General features: G+C 36.8%; 1 protein-coding gene across 4 annotated transcripts in view; it reads left to right on the top strand.

The window, feature by feature from the left end:
- The first annotated feature begins 3,511 nt into the window (after nt 1-3,511).
- stk31 (serine/threonine kinase 31) overlaps nt 3,512-21,020 on the top strand; it is a 31,155-nt gene continuing 13,646 nt past the window's right edge. The window contains exons 1-12 of one of the 4 annotated variants that reach the window (XM_059021841.1): nt 3,512-3,729; nt 6,862-6,899; nt 6,993-7,045; nt 8,100-8,204; nt 8,437-8,508; nt 9,029-9,187; nt 9,789-10,105; nt 10,367-10,532; nt 11,261-11,376; nt 11,627-11,786; nt 12,364-12,489; nt 17,954-18,133. In XM_059021841.1, the coding sequence (XP_058877824.1) occupies nt 6,875-6,899; nt 6,993-7,045; nt 8,100-8,204; nt 8,437-8,508; nt 9,029-9,187; nt 9,789-10,105; nt 10,367-10,532; nt 11,261-11,376; nt 11,627-11,786; nt 12,364-12,489; nt 17,954-18,133 (1,479 nt within the window). In that variant the 5' untranslated portion in view covers nt 3,512-3,729; nt 6,862-6,874. Of the gene's footprint in view, nt 3,739-6,769; nt 6,900-6,992; nt 7,046-8,099; nt 8,205-8,436; nt 8,509-9,028; nt 9,188-9,788; nt 10,106-10,366; nt 10,533-11,260; nt 11,377-11,626; nt 11,787-12,363; nt 12,490-17,953; nt 18,134-21,020 lie in introns of all 4 variants that reach the window. The other 3 variants (XM_059021840.1, XM_059021842.1, XM_059021843.1) reach the window with 3 other exon arrangements.

Raw genomic sequence — 21,020 nt, 5'->3', positions numbered from 1 at the left:
TATAAGCATATAATAAATAATGTCATTTACAATATTGGGTGGATAATATTTATAATAGCAAGCTATAGCAAAAGTTATAAAACCTAAAACATAATGGGGTAGATGTAAGTATAGGTGCAGTGCAAATAATTGCAGATGCAAAATTCAAATTGCATTGCGGACAGGCAATTATTTTGCACCGTGCCCTGTGCAAGCTTAAGAGTAATGCAAATTACTCTACACGCACAAATAGTGATCCGCAATTATGATAATGTGGGTGTCAATGAGCACATACCGCACTTGCAGCCCAGAGGTGACAAAGTTAGGAGTACAGAGAGTAGTAGGCGCTGTATGACATTTGTGGAGCACGAAAATACAAAAAAAAAATTATATATATATAAAATGTCAGAGGAAGGGCAGCAAAGTCCTTTTGGTGGATGGAAAAGAAAAGCTTTCTGAGAAGGCGCTGAGTCCTTACGGAAGCCTCAGCCAATTTATGCTAGTATTTCTTAGGAAATTATATGTATTGGCTTGCCCTTTTCAGCATGACATCCAGAAATTTGCCTAGCACTCTGGAAAAGGTGGATTGGGCTATCCCTCCAGACATTCCAACTGTGGTCTGAAAGGAACCAGAGGCTTGCCCTTCTCCTCCGAATGTGTTCCTGTCTCTTCTCATCAAGAGCCAAGTGTCGCCGCATCAGGAAGTGTATCACAGCAGCCATCCTGAAGCCAATGACAGGCCTCTGCAGGTGTGTGCTTTTATACAGCTCTTACTTACTCTCTTCTACAATGGTTTGCACCTTTTAAGAAGAGGTATAACACTTTTGGAGGGTCAGCAATTGTCAAAGTGCAAGGCAAAATCCTTACATCACATTATAATGTTTGCGCCCGCTTAGTATCCTGATCCTACTCAATTCCATGCTCTTCCTTTGAATACATTTTAATATAATTGTAATGGATTAATGATGGTGGTGTGTGTGTGATGCAGGGGTTGCATGGTGGTGTGTCCGTGCAGGGGTTGCATGGTGGTGTGTGCGTGCAGGGGTTGCATGGTGGTGTGTGCGTGCAGGGGTTGCATGGTGGTGTGTGCGTGCAGGGGTTGCATGGTGGTGTGTGCGTGCAGGGGTTGCATGGTGGTGTGTGCGTGCAGGGGTTGCATGGTGGTGTGTGCGTGCAGGGGTTGCATGGTGGTGTGTGCGTGCAGGGATTGCGTGTGGATGTGTCTGGAGGGGGGTGCAGATTTGGTGCAAAAGAGGGGCGGGAGGCGAGGGCATATAAGGGGGTGCAGGGAAGACTGGGAAGGGTAGGGTAAAAGAAAAACTACTACAATCATTTATTTTCACCTTTGATTCTCAGTCCCCTTTCCCTCAATTTATGATTTTATTTTGTGATTATTTAATTATTGTCAAAGTAAATGGCCTTCATCTACTCACGGTTGCAGACTCATATCTGTCCCAAAAAGAATCTGAAACGCTACAATATATTGATGGATATTACATAAGCAAATGAGATGTCTTTTTTTGGAATACCATGTTCCTTCTCAAAAATGTGTTTTAGTATTAGCCTTTAATAAAGGCAATGTAGTTTCTTCGTTCTTTTTTAACATTTGCATTTTATTTCTGTTTCTTTATAAAACAAATAGGCTAATGTTTTCTGGTGAGAGTAAAAAATACATTAACTTGTGGAAGATATATTTGCTATTTAAATATATCGCGCAAACGATTTATATATATATATATAAAGCCAATTCTTACATTCGTGCATAACATGATAATTCGTAGTAATAACCCATAGTTTGTTATATTAGTACAACAAAATACCACATTATATTTTAATTGAAAGGTTGTGGAAAGCAGATCTCACTCTCTCTGATCACAATGTTAAAAATGCCTGCAAGCGTTCCCACTCGTGTGACGACATAATCATGTGACAGACATGGACCAATCAACACGCCACACTGCTATGCGGTTCCATCCCAAAATCCGGGCCTGTGCCTCACAGAGAAACAACGGCGGGAAATACAGAGGGGGAAGGGAAGACAATTATAAACAACGGGAACGACGTAAACACGCATACACAAAAGTACAGTACCACACAAATGCACAGATCGGTACAATATATATACAATATATATCCACGCACATAAAAGATTTCACTTTCCAAGGTTCGACTGCCGCTTTTCAGCAGACCCACACCCAGGCACTTTCGTGCTGTTTTTATTGATAGAAAAACTAAAGTAAACAAAACAAAAACCTAATTCCCCACGGAGTTCTAACAACAGGTTTCTCAAAACACTTTTTACACGTTATTTCACACACAAAAGTTTTACACAGTACTACCTTGTTACCCACAGCCATTGCCTCTTTTTTATATATATATATATATATATATATATATATATATATATATATATATATATATATATATATATATATATATACACACACACACACACACACACACACACACACACACACATACAATCATCCCCATTATTTAGCATGACTATAATCTACACAAACCATCTTACATTAAAATATTAAACACATTTACACAATCGTGCCGTTTTTATTATTTACAGAAAAAACAAAAATAATCATAGGAATTCTGAAAAGGTTACAGAAACAAGTTGTAAAACGTTCGTCAACATATTGACAGGAAATCGCTATCCCTTAGTTGATGTAACGTAGCACTTTTTACTGTTAAGTTTTATTTTTAAGTTCCCAGAACACATCTTAAACACTTGAACAGAATTATTAGTAAAACGTACCTTTCTCTTTTGCCTTTAGTAACACAACGTACACAACAGCTGTTATCGTTAATTTTGAATTTCAACAAATGCAAATTACCGCAATAGACCCCCATCCCTAAATGACGCCCCCGAGAATAACAAAGCCCATATAGAGTAATTAAACATGCATTGTTATTCTTTATTCATAACTGTATAAACCTTTAATAACATGTTTTAAAAGAAATATAGACAGCATAAAAAAGTTTCACAACAATCGGAGCGAGGCAAAACTGGGATTTGAAAACCCACCTGGCCATTTACTACATTTGCAAAAAATGTGTTCCAAAATTATTATTAACACATAAGTTAATTGATTGAGTTAATTATGAGTCATGTTATAGTCTTTAAAAATACACATTTAGCTGACTTAACATTTCAACTTATGTCATTTTTAATGATAATGGTTAGTTAATATGTAGTGACCAGTGTTTCTCATTTTCAGGCATCAGAATTATTTTTTAACAGTATTTTTTAATAGTTTACTAACCACGTACAAAAATGAAAATTTCTTAAAATGTTTGTATGATCACTTTACATAATGAGAAATTCGTATAATAATAATAATAATAATAATAATAATAATAATAATAATAATAAATATGTAGTATTTTTACATTTCAATAATAAAAATAAACGATCGATCAATTAATTAATTAATTAATTAATTAATTAATTAATTAATTAATTAATCCAAGGGCTGCAATATTCCTATGTACCAAGTGACCTGAAAATACCTATCACCCATGCTGTTCGAATCACGTGTTGATTCATGACAGGAAACCCTGAGAAGAGAACGAAGGCATATGAAAACGTGACAGAAAAAGTAGTCTTCGTTTCTATAGTAACATAAAAAAACTGTTTTTGAACGTAAATAGTATTAGCAAGAATTTGAAGAGCCGGTTTTGAAAGAAAGGAAAAAGTAAAAGTTCGTCTTTGAGAATAAAATAATTGGAGTTGAGGTAGGCCAGGTACTCAATTGCACATTGCACTTTGCTTATTTATAACGTTTGGAAAACGTTTCCAAGCCGTGTCGAAACGTGCTTGATTATGGAATACCTGTGAATGGAATTTAAAGATATATGGAGTCGTAGCACGTTTTGTTTGTTTAATAATTGCTGGTAATTAAAAGAAAATAACTGTTTATACAGTATATTAAATGATTATCGAAAGAGGATTGTAAATACATTCTTCTGCTGTGACATGCTGACAAAAAACATAAAGGCCAGATTTAAAAACCATGTTGGCTCAAAGTCACAGACACGTTTTCATCCCACGAGCGTTTTATTAATTATATATAACTACAACCAACCATTTAAACATCCCATAATGAAGTGAAAATGGAGATGGCAACCATTTTAGTTTATTGGGAAATTAAATAAAAAACAAAATAAAAACACTTAGGTTTGGAAAGAAACCAGCAGTGTGGTGATTTTTCACTATATTCCGAAGAGTGCATCGCTAAGGCCTTGTAATTTGAAGGCGTGCGTACATTTTAAGCACAATCACACCGGAGCTGTACTGATACTCAAAGCGTTTACATGAGCAGAAGAATTCCGGTATTTTTCTGAAAACTAATTCCGATATCAAAAGTCATGTAAACACAGTTTTCGGAAAATGTATCGGTATATTCTGAAAGTCAGTTTTCGGAAAACCGCACCTAGAAATTTCCGATTAAATTCTGGAAACTAACAAAATGTATATCATGTAAACACACTTTTCGGAGAACTTATTCCGATAGCGTACTGCATATTTGCAAACTTTGACGCGTGGTTTTAGAAAACAGTAAATGATAATAATCTGTAGTCAGGCTGCATGCATCCATTTGTCTAGTTAGGGATAAAGTAATACATTTGTTAAAGTTGTATGTATTTGCTAATAGCCCATACTGAAGCAGCAAATGTTTTCCAGCTTTAAAATGACGTGATCATTTAAAACAATGTCTGCAAAATAAACTGGTAATATAGAACAGGATGACCTGTTGGAAAGGCTGATTGTACATTGTGGGGAATCTGAATAGAGGTAGGATAGTAATCTTTGAATTTAAGACCTGACACTTAAAGCACTAGGCCTGTATTGGATCCCGTTCTATCGCAGAAATGTCCAATCTTCAAATCGTACTTTAGGATACTACAGTACTTTGCATGTGAAAATATCCTGCGTTTTCCGAAAACTTTAATCCATGTATACAGTTGAATTCTAATTAGATTTTCTATCGTTAATCATGTAAACACAGAAAACTGATTTTGTCATGTAAACGTATTGTAGTCAGACTGTATTTAGCTGTAAACTATTGAATTACTTAATGGCAATAGAACACACGGGAATTAAAAATATATATCTTGACGTCGTTATTAGTGTAGATGTACCAGGTACAGCTAAGTTACCAAGTGTGTATTCCACAGTATTACTGTAATTACAAGGATGTGCATGCATACTAGTTTATATATAAAATGTGGTGAATGAACCATGCTTTTTTGCAAGTGAAATTACCCACAAATGAAGCTTATATATCTGCTTGGTATGTATTTCTGATATCGAAATAAAAGGTAGGCCTACTATTTTTGATATCAGCAATTCTATTTTTGAGATGAAAAATATATTATAATTCATTTCTTAGGCGACGCCCTTATCCAGGGCGACTTACAATTGTTACAAGATATCACATTATTTTTACATACAATTACCCATTTATACAGTTGGGCTTTTACTGGAGCAATCTAGGTAAAGTACCTTGCTCAAGGGTACAGCAGCAGTGTCCCCCACCTGGGATTGGACCCACGACCCTCTGGTCAAGAGTCCAGAGCCCAAACCACTACTCCACACTGCTGCCCATATGATATTGAGAATTGCTGATATCAAAACATTACTGATAACAGTAATAGAATTGTTGATATGCAGACACCTCTTAAGCCCCTTTCACACTGGCATGGTCAACCTGGGTCGCAACCCGGTATCATCCGTGTCGGCTAAGCATTTTCACACTGCATTTTGAAGGAGCAGGGTCGATCTAAGGTGACAGAAGCAAGTATGTGATGCCCCGGAAGCAACATCATTCACAGGAGCACGCGTTCATCTGTTTTTAATCCGTCTCTGGACTGGCATCCTGTGAATACAGCTTAAGCCATCCTCTTGCAAATTGTTTGGAAGGCGTGCTTGTTACGGACGCTTCCATCCAAGCTTCTTAGGATAGAATCGCCTGCCCAAATATTGATTAGAGCAAATGTTTCTTAATTGCTCCACACCGTCCATGCAGCAATCTGGTTACTTGCTGAAGTGAAACCTTCATGCAGGCTTGGCTGTTTGTTACGTCCTCAGATTACAAGCATTTTGTTTCGCTCGACCTGAGTTAAAGCGTGTTGAGCCACATTCTGAGGTGGGTCGCTGTCAACCTGGGTACGTGGTTTCACACTACACAGGATTGTGACCCGGGTAGGAGTGCCAGTGTGAAAGGAGCTCTCGAAGAGCAAGATGTTTTCTGTGAGCCCTCAATTACAAGACCTTGGGCATCAGTGGCAGAAAGTTCTTTTTACTGATTAGCCCAGGCACTAGTTTACTGTAGTGCGTCCAGACAGCATGCAAACGTTCTGGAGAAGGCTGTTTGTCGGAAGCCTGTGATATGGAGGTAGATAAGCTGTCTCAGTGGAAACATTCGCAGGTCATCTACAGATGCCCAACTGCAAGGCAGAAGAAGTTTTATGATTTTGTGGGATAGTGGTTTATTTTTGTGTAGTTGCATTATAAGTTATATTTTCTCATATTTATGAGAGACTTGAATTTCATGTTTAGGGTCCTTGTTCAAAGAATAGGGACCCTTATGGATTTATTGTGCTGTTCGTCCTTCTTTCTGGCTTGTCACACTACATGGTGAACACGATAACTGCCTTTATTTTGTACCAATGATCACATACACCCCTAGCCTCCTATAGATGTTTTCAGATTGCATCTCGAGTTTATACATTTTGTTTTTAACCTTTAGCTGTTATAAATGATCTCTTTCAGATACTGTGTGATTTATGTGGACCCTCTGAATGTGCCTGCATTGGGTATAGTGTGTAATTAATTAATGAATCAATTGATTGTTTTTATTTCGGAGAATCTGCAGTTATGGATGAAGCTGTACCTGGTAAAGGTAAGAATGTACATACTTTATTCAGCCGATATCTTACATACAGTTTCAAACAAAGTAATACTGTATATGGTTTACTGCTTTTCTTTCTTTTAGTTCAGCTGATTGTTGGTACGCATACAGAGGATGCTGTTACCTTCTGGGCTCAGGTAATAGCACACATTAAGAAACGTTACTGCCGTCTGATATTTTAGTGTTTCAGAATACGCTTCAGCTAAACATTAGTCTCAGTACACACTGTGTTCTAATTAGGCATCCCTTCTATGAGTTGCCGCACCTACTAATGATGATATATCATCATCTATTTAAGCTAATCATTTCATCCTTGGCAAAATCTAATTTGACCTGTGATCTAAGATGGTCACCATATTGGGGATCATGTGACTTTGTTTTCTGGGTGATAGAGACCTAACACTTCAACATATTGCCTTCATACTCAATAAACAGTAAAGAAAAATGAAACAATTTCTTCATGCTTTTTTGCAAAAGCTGCCATCCCAACAGTGTCAGAGCCTCTTGTCTCAGAAGCCATTTGAGGTAGTGACTTTATATTTGCAGGTTCATATAACCCCAGTAGGCTAAATGTATTGGTGACCATGACATCGACACCTGACCTAATAATATGGTTGCCATATTAAGGTCGTGACTTTTGAACTCACAGCTTTGTAGAGATGCTTTGACATTTGGTATTTCCATATCACTTAATGTTTACAAACTGTTCGATTGATATGATGTGTCCTTTACTTTGTGCTACTGGGGATGCTTTTGCTTTTGTTTGGAAAACCTCCTGTGTTTCTTCCAAGTGAAACATGTTGTGTTTTTTTTTTTTTTTTTTTTTTTTTTTTTTACTATTTCAGAGTTTTTGGATTCAAATGTTGCAGTTTGACTTGCTCACATGGGGGAGCTGTTTAGTCTAACTTCGATAGTACAAGAACTTGGGTATGAATATAGCCTAGAAAGTTGATTTACCATGATTACATTTTCAGTGGTAAAATTCAAGGTGTAGAGTCACAAATCAGGAAGCAGGGATGATGTAAGAGAGAACACTGGAATTTAGTATGACTGGTGTTAAGATTTAAATCTGTAAATAGCTTACCTCAATGAATGCAATATCTTGCACTAATTAAAAAAAAACCTGTGTGTGGGCATTTCTAATGTAAAATTCTTGTCTTGGTAAAGTGAGTTTGCACTTTTGCTTTTCAGAATATATACAAGGATCGGGATGAATTCATCCTTGATTTGACAAGTTCCCTCGCAAAGACTTGTCCACAGGCCAAAGGAGTTTATGGTACTCCCAGTTCTCAAAAAGTAAGAGCTGCATTGCGGTAAACACAAATCTTGTCATTAGTAAATAGACATGTGACATAAGTAAATAAGATAGGTGTAAGTTAAGTTTAACTTTAATTTAGTGGAACATTGCTCTAGGCTGTGTCTGATCAGCTTATAAGGTTTCCCTTTTTTAAACGTAGAAAACATTTACTGTATAAAGTTATATCAGTCTGTACTGTGAATTGTAGGATCTTTTCATCTTTTTTTACAGATATATGGCGGATTGTTCTCTGAAGACAAGTGTTGGTATAGGTGCAGTGTACAATGGCATAAAGAGGAAGAGGTATTTCAGACATTTTCATGCATGTTTTGAATGAATGGGTTAATTGTTAGGGTAAACCAGTAAATATTAGATGCTAAATGCTTTTGAAATTCATCAGTTTTACGATAGTTTTTATTTTACTTTAGTACAATGAAAAAAAAATATCCACAGACAAAATTCTACATTGTTGCCCATTACATCAGTCTTATGTATAAAATGTTTTTTCTTAACATCTACTATAGAATAGTCCAGCTCAACTGCACAATGATAGATGGAAGTGAAAAACTACAAATAAGAATTAAAAAATTAATTTAGGGCCTACACATTTTAAGCTTAGAATATCCGTTAAAACTGAGGTGTAACATCCAGTGGCAGGCATGTTACCGTGCAGTTAAATTGCTTACAAAATAAACCATGTAGTCATTCAACACTCCAGGCAGTCCGTACAATTTAGTAGCATATACGTAATATGTAGTATGATAAATGTTTTCTCTTTATTGAGGAACCTTGATCATTTCTTCATACTTTCTTGTTTTACTAGTTCCATGTGACATACGTTGACTACGGGAATTCTGAGATCGTTAATAGATCAGCTCTTGTTGAACTGCCTGAGGAGTTTCAGTTTCCAGGTCTTGCAAGGAGGTACAAGCTCTGGGCTGTTCATATACCTGCTGATGGAGAGAAAGCAAATACTGAGCAGGTAAAGTGAATATCTGTATTTATTATGTACAGGTTTTAAGTACTTGTCTGTATCTTTAAAAAAAGAGGCAAAACTCTAAAGAAACTAGGCATTAGCCAAGTTAATTTATTATATAAAATATTACAATTCATGGGCTGTTGACACCTATAAAATACATATTTATTATTATTTTATTATTTTATTTCTTAGCAGACGCCCTTATCCAGGGCGACTTACAATTGTTACAAGATATCACATTATTTTTACATACAATTACCCATTTATACAGGTGGGTTTTTACTGGAGCAATCTAGGTAAAGTACCTTGCTCAAGGGAACAGCAGCAATGTCCCCCACCTGGGATTGAACCCACGACCCTCCAGTCAAGAGTCCAGAGCCCTAACCACTACTCCACACTGCTGCCCTACTACTCCACACTGCTGTCTATTTTCCGTTAACTGTGGCTTGTGATAATAAAATGGATTTGACTGGAATGGTGGTTGTTTTGGCATTTATCAGTGTGACTGCTGGTGACAACATTGTTCAGAAGAAATGCAGCGTTATTGAAAGCTTTTATTGTTTGCTAACCAGGTGTTAAACTCCTATTTGATGTGACTTTTCAGGGAAAAGCATATCTACATAATGTAGTTTATGAAAAACAGATCAGAATCCTGATAAGGGCCACAAGCAAGGATAGCACCACGCTGGTTCAGATTCTGCAAGGTAACATGGACGTCGGAGATGAAATCGCCAAAATGGGGTTTGCTAAAAAGGGTGACCCAGCCCACAGTGATGAAGTGAGGCGTCCCGTTAGAATTCTAAGGAGTCCTTCTATCTTGTGGGCACGTAGAAATCTCGACAGAGGTGATAAAGTTCTGCAACAGAGAATCAGACCAAAGTTACGCCCAGTCTTTCCTGACCAAATACCTCCAGATGTAAGGTAAGGCAGTACATTTAGTAAGTTTCTCTTTGCTTTTTAAAATACAGTTTTATTGGGTGGTGAGAGCAGTGTGGTTGTACAGTATTTGTATATCGCTCCAGTTATGTTTTGCAGAGAAGTCCAGAATTCACCATTGTCTGATTAAGTATATAATGTTGCATCATTTGCATTCAGGTTGTTGCTTTCTGCATTACAGTGGTGTACTTTTTTTTTTAAGTAAATGATGAATCGCATTGTTTTTCTATCTGCTTATGTGTATAGGGAAAGAAGCACAACCTACCAATTGCAGACAGAGAGTTTATTGAGAAAGAAAATAGATAAAACAATACCAGAAGAGATTGAGAAGCTTGATGCTGATACATGCATTGCTGTGCAGAACTCAGTGTTGCTAGAATCTCAGCTGAAGGAACTAAAGCTTGAACTTCAGGCAAGTCTGTTTGTCACTTTCATGGTGTCTAGAAATGTAAGCATCCCAGTTTTGTAATTCAGCTGTCGACGCTGCTTATTCAGCATCTCTTAAACTATTTGAAATCCATGGGCAAAATGCAATGGTACCCTCAGCGTTGACCTGTGTGGTCATGTGACTTGCTGGTTTCTGGGTATTTTATGTTTGATAGTGTGTATTGTACAATAACAAAATAACATTGTTTTGGAAGTCATTTTCCAAACCTTCTATTTCCCATGATGTTTTCTGTTTAAAGTTGTAGTTATTAATACAGCTTTAACTAAAAGCTATTTTTCAGCCAGCCCCTGTAGTTTGTAGTTACAACTTAAACATCCAATCTTATTAAAATAAAGTATAAAGAATTTAGTGCCGATATTAAAGGCATAAAAATACACACACACATAATTAACAATAATTTACTTGTGAAGATCATACTCTTAACATTACTATATTTACAATTAACATTAGATTCTCTGAAGAGCTACTGTATGTGCACTTGTCCATTTTTATTGAATATGTAATTCACACCAAACAGTCAATATATGTTTTTTTCTAAATAACATTTAAATGATATTTTAAAACAATCTTTATCTAAACTACTTTTTAGAACCAGAGGTAGCTCATTGTATATCTGCTGTCCTTACAGTGTGTGAATCTTGTTATAGTTAATTGTGCTGTCCTAACAATGCATGATCATCCTGTAATTACAGAAGGTTAAGGAAGAATCTCAGCAACAACTCGAAGAATTTAAGAAATGCATCCAAACAGCAGTGGGGTCTAAACTGAAAGGATTGGCAGAAAAAGTAGAGGTGCTCCGAACTCTAAGGTAGGAGTGATTTGTTTTTGCCTCTGAGGTAGGAGAGATTTGTTTTAGCTATGTGTTCTGTAATCTTTTTACATTTACAGTTGACTATTAAACCAAAAGTGTAATTTTTTGAATTGGTATGAAGTGTTGGAAACAAATGAGTAAAATCTTTCCAATCTTCTACCCATAAGCAATACTGTGTGTAATTAGTATACATTTTGTGAAAAGTTGCCAATTTACCAGCAACAGCACAATTATTTCACCTTCACAGACAGAGCAGCTCCATCTGCAGTTTGGGGGATGATCTTTTAGAAGCGATAAGAGTGGTGACTCAGGATTGTATATCGCCACCGGAGACCATGGAGGAACTTATGACGACTTGGACCAAATATAGCCTAGCTCAAGAGATGCTGCAGTCTTGCAAGAATGAGGTAAGTTGCAAGTGTCGATTACAGCAGGTGTTATAATCACGGTTTTATTTTCAACCAGGTGCAAAATTGTACATTTTTAGTCGCTGTATCGTAGCCTTTGTAAGCTGCATTGTATTGGCAGCCTCGATTTAAACAGAATTTTTTTCAACCCGAAACCTTTTTGACCTGAATTCTCTTTCCTCTTGGTGTCAATATATAATATTCAATATCTGTAAGCATACGTACAGCCCCTCATGAGTCCTGGTTCGCAACAGGAATCCTACTGGAAGATCAGTGTCGTGTTGTGTGTGAATAATACATTCAGTTCTCCAAACTGGGAGCAACTACGGGCCAAAATCAAAGTGGCTTGCACCATAAGGGAAATGGCCCACTGAAAAGCTTTAAAACCCCTCAATTGCATACAAGATGAAAAACAAAACTCTTCAATCAGCTACACAGTACGCAGTAGAATTCTGCCTTTAGTAATGAAAGGCTAATACAGTTATATTCCTTTTAATCAATATTGTAAAGCACTGGAAACGTGAAAGTGTTTCTGTAACAAAATGAACAATTTCGATATTGTCTTGTTTTTTATCAGAAGGGTGAACTGGAAGAGCTGATTGCCAGACGCAATGAAGCGAGAGAGACTTTTTCTGCTGCAGTGGATGAATACCTCCTTGAAGTGGACGGGATGTCCATCACACACCGTATGAACACTCTAGAGGTTTGAAAGCTTCCAAAAGAGGGGTGGTTGCCCATGTTTTAAAATTCTCCGGTTGTCTTTTTTTAAAGAATAACACGTTCCAAAGATGTAACCTGCATCAGGTCCATACACTATATATTGTTACAGTAGGTTATCCATTACTGTAAACATATTAAACAAATTAACTCAACATGCCTTTTAAAACATAAAATTGGTCAATGCCCTGATGAAATGAGCTGATCTGGAGTTTTATTGCAGACTAGCTACAGTTTTTGTTAAAGGAGTACAAACCAAGGTTTTAAAATGTTCTTACCTCTGATTTAAACAAAAGCAATGTAATCACCTTCTCTTCTGTTAGGTCTTTGGTTGCATTTATATAATTAGAACATGTATAATTTCATGTGTTGTAGTTCAAACTCACTCCTGTTGTCTGCTGCAATTACAGCAAAAAAAAAAAGGTAAAAGGCAAACGATTTACAGCACAATAAGAGGAATCTAATGCTGATAAAGCTAAACTTGATTTTAAAGCATTGCTTATCACCCATTTATGACATAAAAACAACAAATATGCTAGTTTTACTTCTGCATAGTTAGCAGGGTTTGGGAAAACAGTGCTTTAGTTTTTGATTGGGGAAAAATGTACGTGTCTAAAAGTCTATAGAAAACTAATTTTGTGCATCATCTGGTGTGTTGATACAGATAATAATTACCCAGAGAAACAGTAATCCGCAGGAAGCTTCCCTTATTTGGTTACAAATAATGAGACTGGGCAGAGATCTGTTTTTTTTTTTTGATTACACGTAGTGTATACAGTTGTATGCAAAAGTTTGGGCACCCCTGGAAAAAATGTATGTTACAATGAATCTTTCAGTGAACAGAAGTTGACCTGACCTCTAAATGGTACAAAGTTAAACATGACACCTTTCTGCAAATTAATACAGGATTACTATTTATTTGCATTTATTATAGATTCAAAATAATAAACAAAAGTGAACATGTCGCGTGCAAAACTTTGGGCACCCTGTCACTTAGTACTTGGTAACACCTCCTTTGGCAGATATAACTGCTTCCAAACGTTTCCTGTAGCCAGCTAAGAGTCTTTCTATTCCTGCCTTTGGAATTTTTTCCCACTCTTCCAGCTCAGAAAGATTCTTAGGTCTCCTTGCATGCACTGCATGTTTGAGATCTCCCCACAGATTTTCAGTAATATTCAAGTCTGGGGACTGTGATGGCCATTCCAAAACCTTTCTCCTTCTTTCTTGTAAATATTTCATGGTTGATTTTGAGCTATGTTTTGGATCATTGTCTTGCTGAAATATCCAACCTCTTTTCAGCTTTAGTGTCTTGACTGACTTTAGGACATTAGCTTCTAGGATTTGTTGATATTTAGTTGAATCCATTCTTCCTTCCACCCACACAATATTTCCGGTTCCACTGGCTGCCACACAACCCCAAAGCATAATAGAGCCACCCCCGTGCTTAACAGTTGGCAAGGTGTTCTTTTCTTGAAATGCATCACCCTTTTTTCTCCAGACGTACCTTTGGTTGTGGCCAAACAGTTCAATTTTCGTTTCATCAGTCCAAAGCACATTGTTCCAAAAAGCTTCAGGCTTGTCAAGGTTTTCTTTTGCATACTTTAGACGCTGACTTTTGTGATGAGGTCGTAGAAAAGGCTTCCTTCTGACAACTCTCCCATGCAGGTCCTTGTTGTGTAAGGTACGCTGGACTGTGGACCTGTGAACAACTACTCCAGTGTCAGCTAAACTGTTCTGAAGGTCCTTTGCAGTGACCTGTGGGTTCTGTTGTGCAGATCTGACCAGTTTTTGGGCAAGTCTATGTGATATTTTTCTTGGTCTTCCAGATCTTGCCTTGACTTTAACCGTTCCATTTAACTTCCATTTCTTGACAATGTTTCTGACAGTTGAAATTGCTAGCTGGAAGCGTTGAGAGAGTTTTTTATAGCCTTCTCCTGTTTTGTGAAAGTCAGTTATCTTCATTTTCAAGTCCTCAGACATCTGCTTAGAGGAGCCCATGGTTTTTGAAACCAGGCATAACAACCATCACAGTCTGACAGATTAGAAGGTATGAAGTTACTTCAGAGTAATAGTTCAACACTGGAATTGACTTCACCTGACTAATTGAAGCCCTAACGAGTGAATCAACCTTTCTGGGCCTTAGTAATCATCTTTTTAAGAAGTAATTAAGAATGGTCCAAAAGGGTGCCCAAACTTTTGCACGTGCCATTTTCACTTTTGTTTATAATTTTGAATCTGTAATAAATGCAAATAAATAGTAATCCTGTATTAAAATTTGCAGAAAGGTGTCATGTTTAACTTTGTACCATGTAGAGGTCAGGTCAACTTCTGTTCACTGAAAGATTCATTGTAACATACATTTTTTCCAGGGGTGCCCAAACTTTTGCATACAACTGTATGAGCTTAAGAAATAAGAAGGGTGAGTGTGTTTTACACTGTACACCACATGAGGGTGCAAGTAGCACACTGTCAAACGTCTGTATTGTTCTAGTTAGTACCTGAGATCTTTCAGGCTGCTTGGGTTGTTATTCTGTACCAGTCATCCATGTAGCAATGCACCAGTTACTTTATTCTGCATGGGCAGGTTTCATTGAATACCTGGAATAAAAGAAAGATTAATAAAGTACAATGTGAAGACTGCTGAGCAGTCAATAAAAATGTGTAAAATGTTCACATGGTGTTAAAAATAAGGTACTATTTCTGATAGGGTTGCAGGGTTCGACATTAACCATGGCTCGGCGGTCTGGGGCCAGTAGAGATCGCAGTTTGGCCGGTAGTTATGAAGCGCCACAGGCCTGACTGGGCTGGTTACATTTAACTAGTGTAATATATATATAGTGCACGTGGATTCCATTTCATGAATCCAGGAAAATGGGCCAGTGTGCAAAAAAGCTGAAAACTAATTTACAACCCATTTTTTAAAAACATAACTACGACCTAATCCTAACTTTCCTGCCGCACATATTTGTTGTACAGTCAGACTCTGAGACGGCGTACCGAAGTGCTGTGTTGGTGGTACTCGTTCCCGCGACATGGCAAATCTTTTACGAATCAGGTTCTCTACAACTAAGCAACCAATAAGCCAAAAGGAAAGCGCTGAAATCAATAAATCATAAAGAAAATAGTTATGAAAAAAAAATGAAGATGAACATTTAGAGTGGAAGCTTCATCTGGCTCCATTATGACAGTGAAACAAAAGTAATGTTCTGCCTTGTTTGGCATCGGTTTCCCAGACTTGCAGATAAAACAACAGCTTTATTTGTTGTGAATTCAACATTTCGTTTGCATCATATCCAGTCTCACAGATGTCCCGATCGACACCCAGATACGCAATCAAATTGTCTAACTTTGATTTGGGATCCGATGTATTGAAGTCAAAAACGCCATTCACAATATTTCCAGGGCTCGTTGGCAGCAAGACTGGCGCTGACTTGGGAGAGGCTACACAAACGACAATGCTCTGAGAAGGATTGTTATTTTGTATTATGAATATTGTTTTAATAGTGTTTATTATGATTAGGGATGGAAAATTCGATTACACGAACTCTGGTCCCTTATGCTAAAAGGCAAATGCGTGTGTACAAGCAGACAGCATAACAGTGTAAGCTGGTAAAGTTTAGCCGGGTTCACGAAGTCTACAAACAATGTGCAAGACGAGATTTCTTCGTTCAATACTCAATTTCCTTAGGCACAAGTATTTCCTTTTGTTTATTGAATTAAAATACAGAACTCCATGAGCAGCAACGTCACAGTAGCGTAAAATTGCGCAAACCACCAAATAATAATTTTTTGCTGTAGTGTATTCAGAATAAAATAACACTATCACATAGCAACCTAAATATTCTACATCTGTTTAATTTTAACAAATAAAGTGTAAATATTGTAACCTGGCCAGAACAATAGAAAATACATTCCAAACACTACAATAGTTTAACATTACTAATTTACACCTAAGTTTGGATTACTTCTTTTAGCACTTGCTACTGTATATACATTATTTTATTTCAGTTCACACATTCAAAGTTTGTCGGTGCCATGCTTCCGGAAGCTGTTTCACAACTGGCTAACAACAGCTGCAGAAGCTGCTGTGTACAGTCATACAGGGATCTGTTAACATTAGCTAAAAACAAGGCAATAAAATTGGCAACAATTTCAAACAGAATACGATTACTGTAGAATGTTGCTATTACAAGCATTGCATAATTAGGGTCCTTACGTTTAATATGCAAATAACAACGGGTTTAAGACTGACATAACACGTGTTAAGCGTCAGCATTAATAAAAAAGGCGCGTTTGCTTCTAGTAGCTAATGTAGAAGGCTTTTTGTGTACTCGAATATGTAATATGGTATTTAAATAGTTTTTTTTTTTATTTTCGTGTAATCATGTATTCGACACTAACCCATCCCTAATTAGGATTATTATAATTCAGTTTTAGTGATGCTGTCACCATATGGTAACGGCTCGGTTGCATGTTTGCTTGTGAAAAAATGAGTATCATTTGTACACATACATTTTCAGATCTTAATAGTATTTACATTTGTGTGCATGTTAAATGGCTGAAGTAACATATATTGAAAGGCTTCGTTTAGCCACTTTATTTTGAGATGTGGGCTCTCTTTGGTTACCACACACAGTTAGAAACATACTGAAAATAAAAACCACCATGAAAAAATATATAAATATATTGGGCCAGAATTGCATCTGGGCCAGTAAAAACAGTAGCTCAATAGTTAAAAATCTAAACTTGGAGCCCTGCGGGTGTGCAGAATCATGTTACTCATACTCAGAATTGTCTAAGAAGTATATCATCAGGAATTAAATAAATCCATTCATTGATTTGTTGATTTTAAAAACAAGAAAAGCTGTCCTCCCTCACATTTACAATTGTGTACTAATCAATGGCAATTAACTTCTGTTTTAAAATCTGATTGGAAGAATATTTTCCTCATTTCATGTGCTGACGTTTTTACTGTTTTACTGGCATACCAAGACCATAAACACCCTTTTCATTGTCAGTTTTCTGCCTCGGTAACCATTTATACAGTTGGGTTTTTACTGGAGCAATGTAGGTAAAGTACCTTGCTCAAGGGTTCAGCAGCAGTGTTCCCACCGGGATTGAACCCACGACCCTCCGGTCAAGAGTCCAGAGCCCGAACCACTACTCCACACTGCTGTCCTTGTTGTAAACATGAGGGAGGACAGCTTTTCTTGTTTTGAAATTAACACATCAATGAATGGATTTATTGAACACCTGACGATTTAAAGACAATTCTGAGTAATGGGTTTCTCCACACCCCACATTTCTGACAGCATGAAAGGGAATTATCTGGGGCTTCCAAATGAATGCTGTATCTCTGGTACAGTATTTTCTAATAGAATGTAAAGGGTCACATGTTTATTCACTTATCTGTAGTTTTTGTGTTTAACTAGCAGACTTCTTTGTTGTAGGAATTGGGGTCTGTCCTGTCTTCTGTTTTTGGATCATTCACAATGGAAAATGTTGGGGAAGATGCGTTTGAAAAATTTTCTGACTGGAAGAGTAATAAACAGGACGAGTTCAGTGGTGTCAGAAGTGAAACGGATAATTCCCTGAAGTCCCTGTGCATGTGGTTTAGTAGCATAAAAGAGGTAATCTCTGGGCTGCATTTCATGTCACAAAGGTGTACTTAGCTTTTCCTCCAGTTCAAAGTTTGCACCACTTTAACCACTTCAACTCCAGATGTAAAAATGAAACCCCTTCCCAGGTACCAGATTTTATCTATAAAATGTTAACATATGATGAATAACACAAATAAATGACCTAAACTGTGTTTTTCATTAACCCTTTATGCTCCTGTGTACAACATACCCATATTCAATATAGAGATAAAAACACTTTTTTTAACAATGAAAACAAAAATGCTGCTAATAACAATAATAATCAGTAAACAGTAATTATCAAATAAAAATCAAACAACATCAAAATGTGTGCCATTATCGACTTGCTCTGTGCCATTTATTGAAATGTTCAACACAACAGAACCCGGGGTTGCCTTCGCAACCACTGCACATTTTTCTTGTGTCTTTTCTTTTCATTTTCGTAGCAGACCCTGTACCTTTTTTATGGTGTCTGCTTCCCTTGTGTTGGAGGGATAGTCACAAATGCGTGTACACAGCTACTTTGCGCAGGATGGATCTGGCTGCCACATTGCCTGTACCCAGTGCTGTGTTTTGATAGTGTTTCGTCATAGCACTGCCATTTCAACAGCTTCCTGTTTGCAGCTGGCTTACCTGTAAAGTAGCTGCATGCTCTTTTGTTTGTACAGTTTGTTCTGTTCTTGGCTCCACATCCTCTTCATCATCATCGCTGAGTGATAAGTCAGCATCGCTGTCGCTGGTATCGAAATCCTCCGAACCAACTTCACTCCCGTTGCTCATTATAGAAAGACCACATACGTTGCCATGTTTAGCTTTCACTAAAAACCTATATAAACTACAACTAAACAAGTAAAACTAATAATTAAACAAAAAATAATAATTTAAAACACTATATATTTATAGTTGTAAAAGTTGAATGGCTTCCCACAATATATCTGTCTTCTAAACGCCCACAGCTAGATTGGAATCGCTGCATGACACGCAATTGGATACAAATATCACCTGACTCTCCCCCGACTTTCATTGCATATTCCACAGGACTAGCACAGTACTATCATAGAATAGAATGGGAAACTTGACGTACGCAGGTACGGTATGGTACTGTAAGTGGGTTTTCATTTGACGTACGTGCGTAAGTCATGGTGTTGAAGTGGTTAATTATTCCAGTACTGCAGGCCTGTATAGAAACCAGTCTTGAACAGACAACTTCACTCAAAACAGCAGACTTATTTGTTATGAAAATGGGAATGCAAGAAGTTATTTCTATAAAGATACTTGCTACTGAAATAGTATTTGCAATCTATTAGTTAACAGTAAAATGTTACCGCAGAGTATTCTTGCTAGTTTTACAGGATGTTAGTGTGTTTTTCTATTGGGATGTTGCAGCTTTGCACTGGATAAAAAGCTTAATAAAACCGTTACTGTATTTTATTGATGTGTTTATTTGTTTTGCATTTAAAGTCTAAGACTGAGAATGTAGGTGCAGTGAGTTTACATTCAGAGCAGATTTGACTAGAAATGGACATTCTTCAAATATTATCTGCATACAAGACTGTTGTGTTGAAGTTGGCACCAGTTTGAATTCCATCTATGCTAGGGTGAGCATTAAATCGATTAGAACAAACAAGAAGGAAAAGGCCTTACCCAGGGCAAAGGTTGGAGCATATATAGAGTTCTTGGAGAGGATGTCTGCTGTTGGATCCCTGCAAGTAACCAAGACCAACCTCAAAGTGTTCATCAATTCCAAACCATTGTAGGGAGGAAACTGGCCCTTCAACTCCACCCTGTAGATTATCTTAATTATATCAGTTAATTTGAAAATAATTCAGAAACAGCAAACAGCACTGTATGCATGGAGAATCATTCATGGAGAATCTGTATGTGACGGTGAAAATAACAGAAGTCTGTTTACTTTAAAAAAAAAGATTACTACTTACTATTGAGTTATATATATATATATGTGTATGGTATATATGTATGTATATATATGTGTGTATGTGTGTGTATATATATATATATATATATAATATATATATATATATATATATGTATATATGTGTGTGTATATATATATATGTATAACTTTTAGTTTAATAATGTATTTAAGCATGCAATGGGGTAAACAATAGCTTGGTTATGGAACACAATGCTTAATACTTATTTGTTACTCTACATAATTGCTGTTTGCATTGCATTAAACACATAGTACGTAACTAGGGCAACAGACCGTAACATAACATGTAGGCCCTTCATTTACAGTAACTTTGACAACACATTTTGAAATTTCCAGGTAACAAAGGATATGAAAAGCATGCAATATGTAGTTACTTTTAAGTACATAATTGAAAATAAATGTGCAGTTTATTCGATTTAACAAATGGTTTCCTCAGTAAGAAAGATCAGCGTAATGACTCACACCAAAATTCACCCATGTTTGAACACAGAAGCTGTGGTGATTTACTTTTGTGTTGTCATGCTCATCCAGTAATTATCATAAATCTACTCAGGCATTCATTAGCTGAAGTTATTGAGGGTATTATAATCTACCATGGTTTCATAATAGAAACACCTAATTGACTGTCCTGCCAAATCTGATTAAATGTTACACAGGCAATTGTTACTTTTTTATTGGTTTAATACATAATGTGCAGTACATGTTCTTAGAGTAACTAAACTTAACCGGCCGTGTAAGCAAAAACAAACAAGAAAGTGTGCGGTTGCATTGAGACAAGCCACTCTTCAGGTGTTTTGTGATTGTAACAGCCATAACCCTTCAACCCCTCTTAGTAACACCACATGCCTTAAAAGGGCTGTAAAAGAAGTGTAATGGGGGTGTGGGGATCTGCTGCAAGAGATTGGAGAGAGACTGGGGGTTGAT

The sequence above is a fragment of the Acipenser ruthenus genome, chromosome 4 (assembly GCF_902713425.1).
Source record: "Acipenser ruthenus chromosome 4, fAciRut3.2 maternal haplotype, whole genome shotgun sequence".
Lineage (NCBI taxonomy): Eukaryota > Metazoa > Chordata > Actinopteri > Acipenseriformes > Acipenseridae > Acipenser > Acipenser ruthenus.
This window is presented reverse-complemented; position numbering and strand designations above follow the sequence as displayed.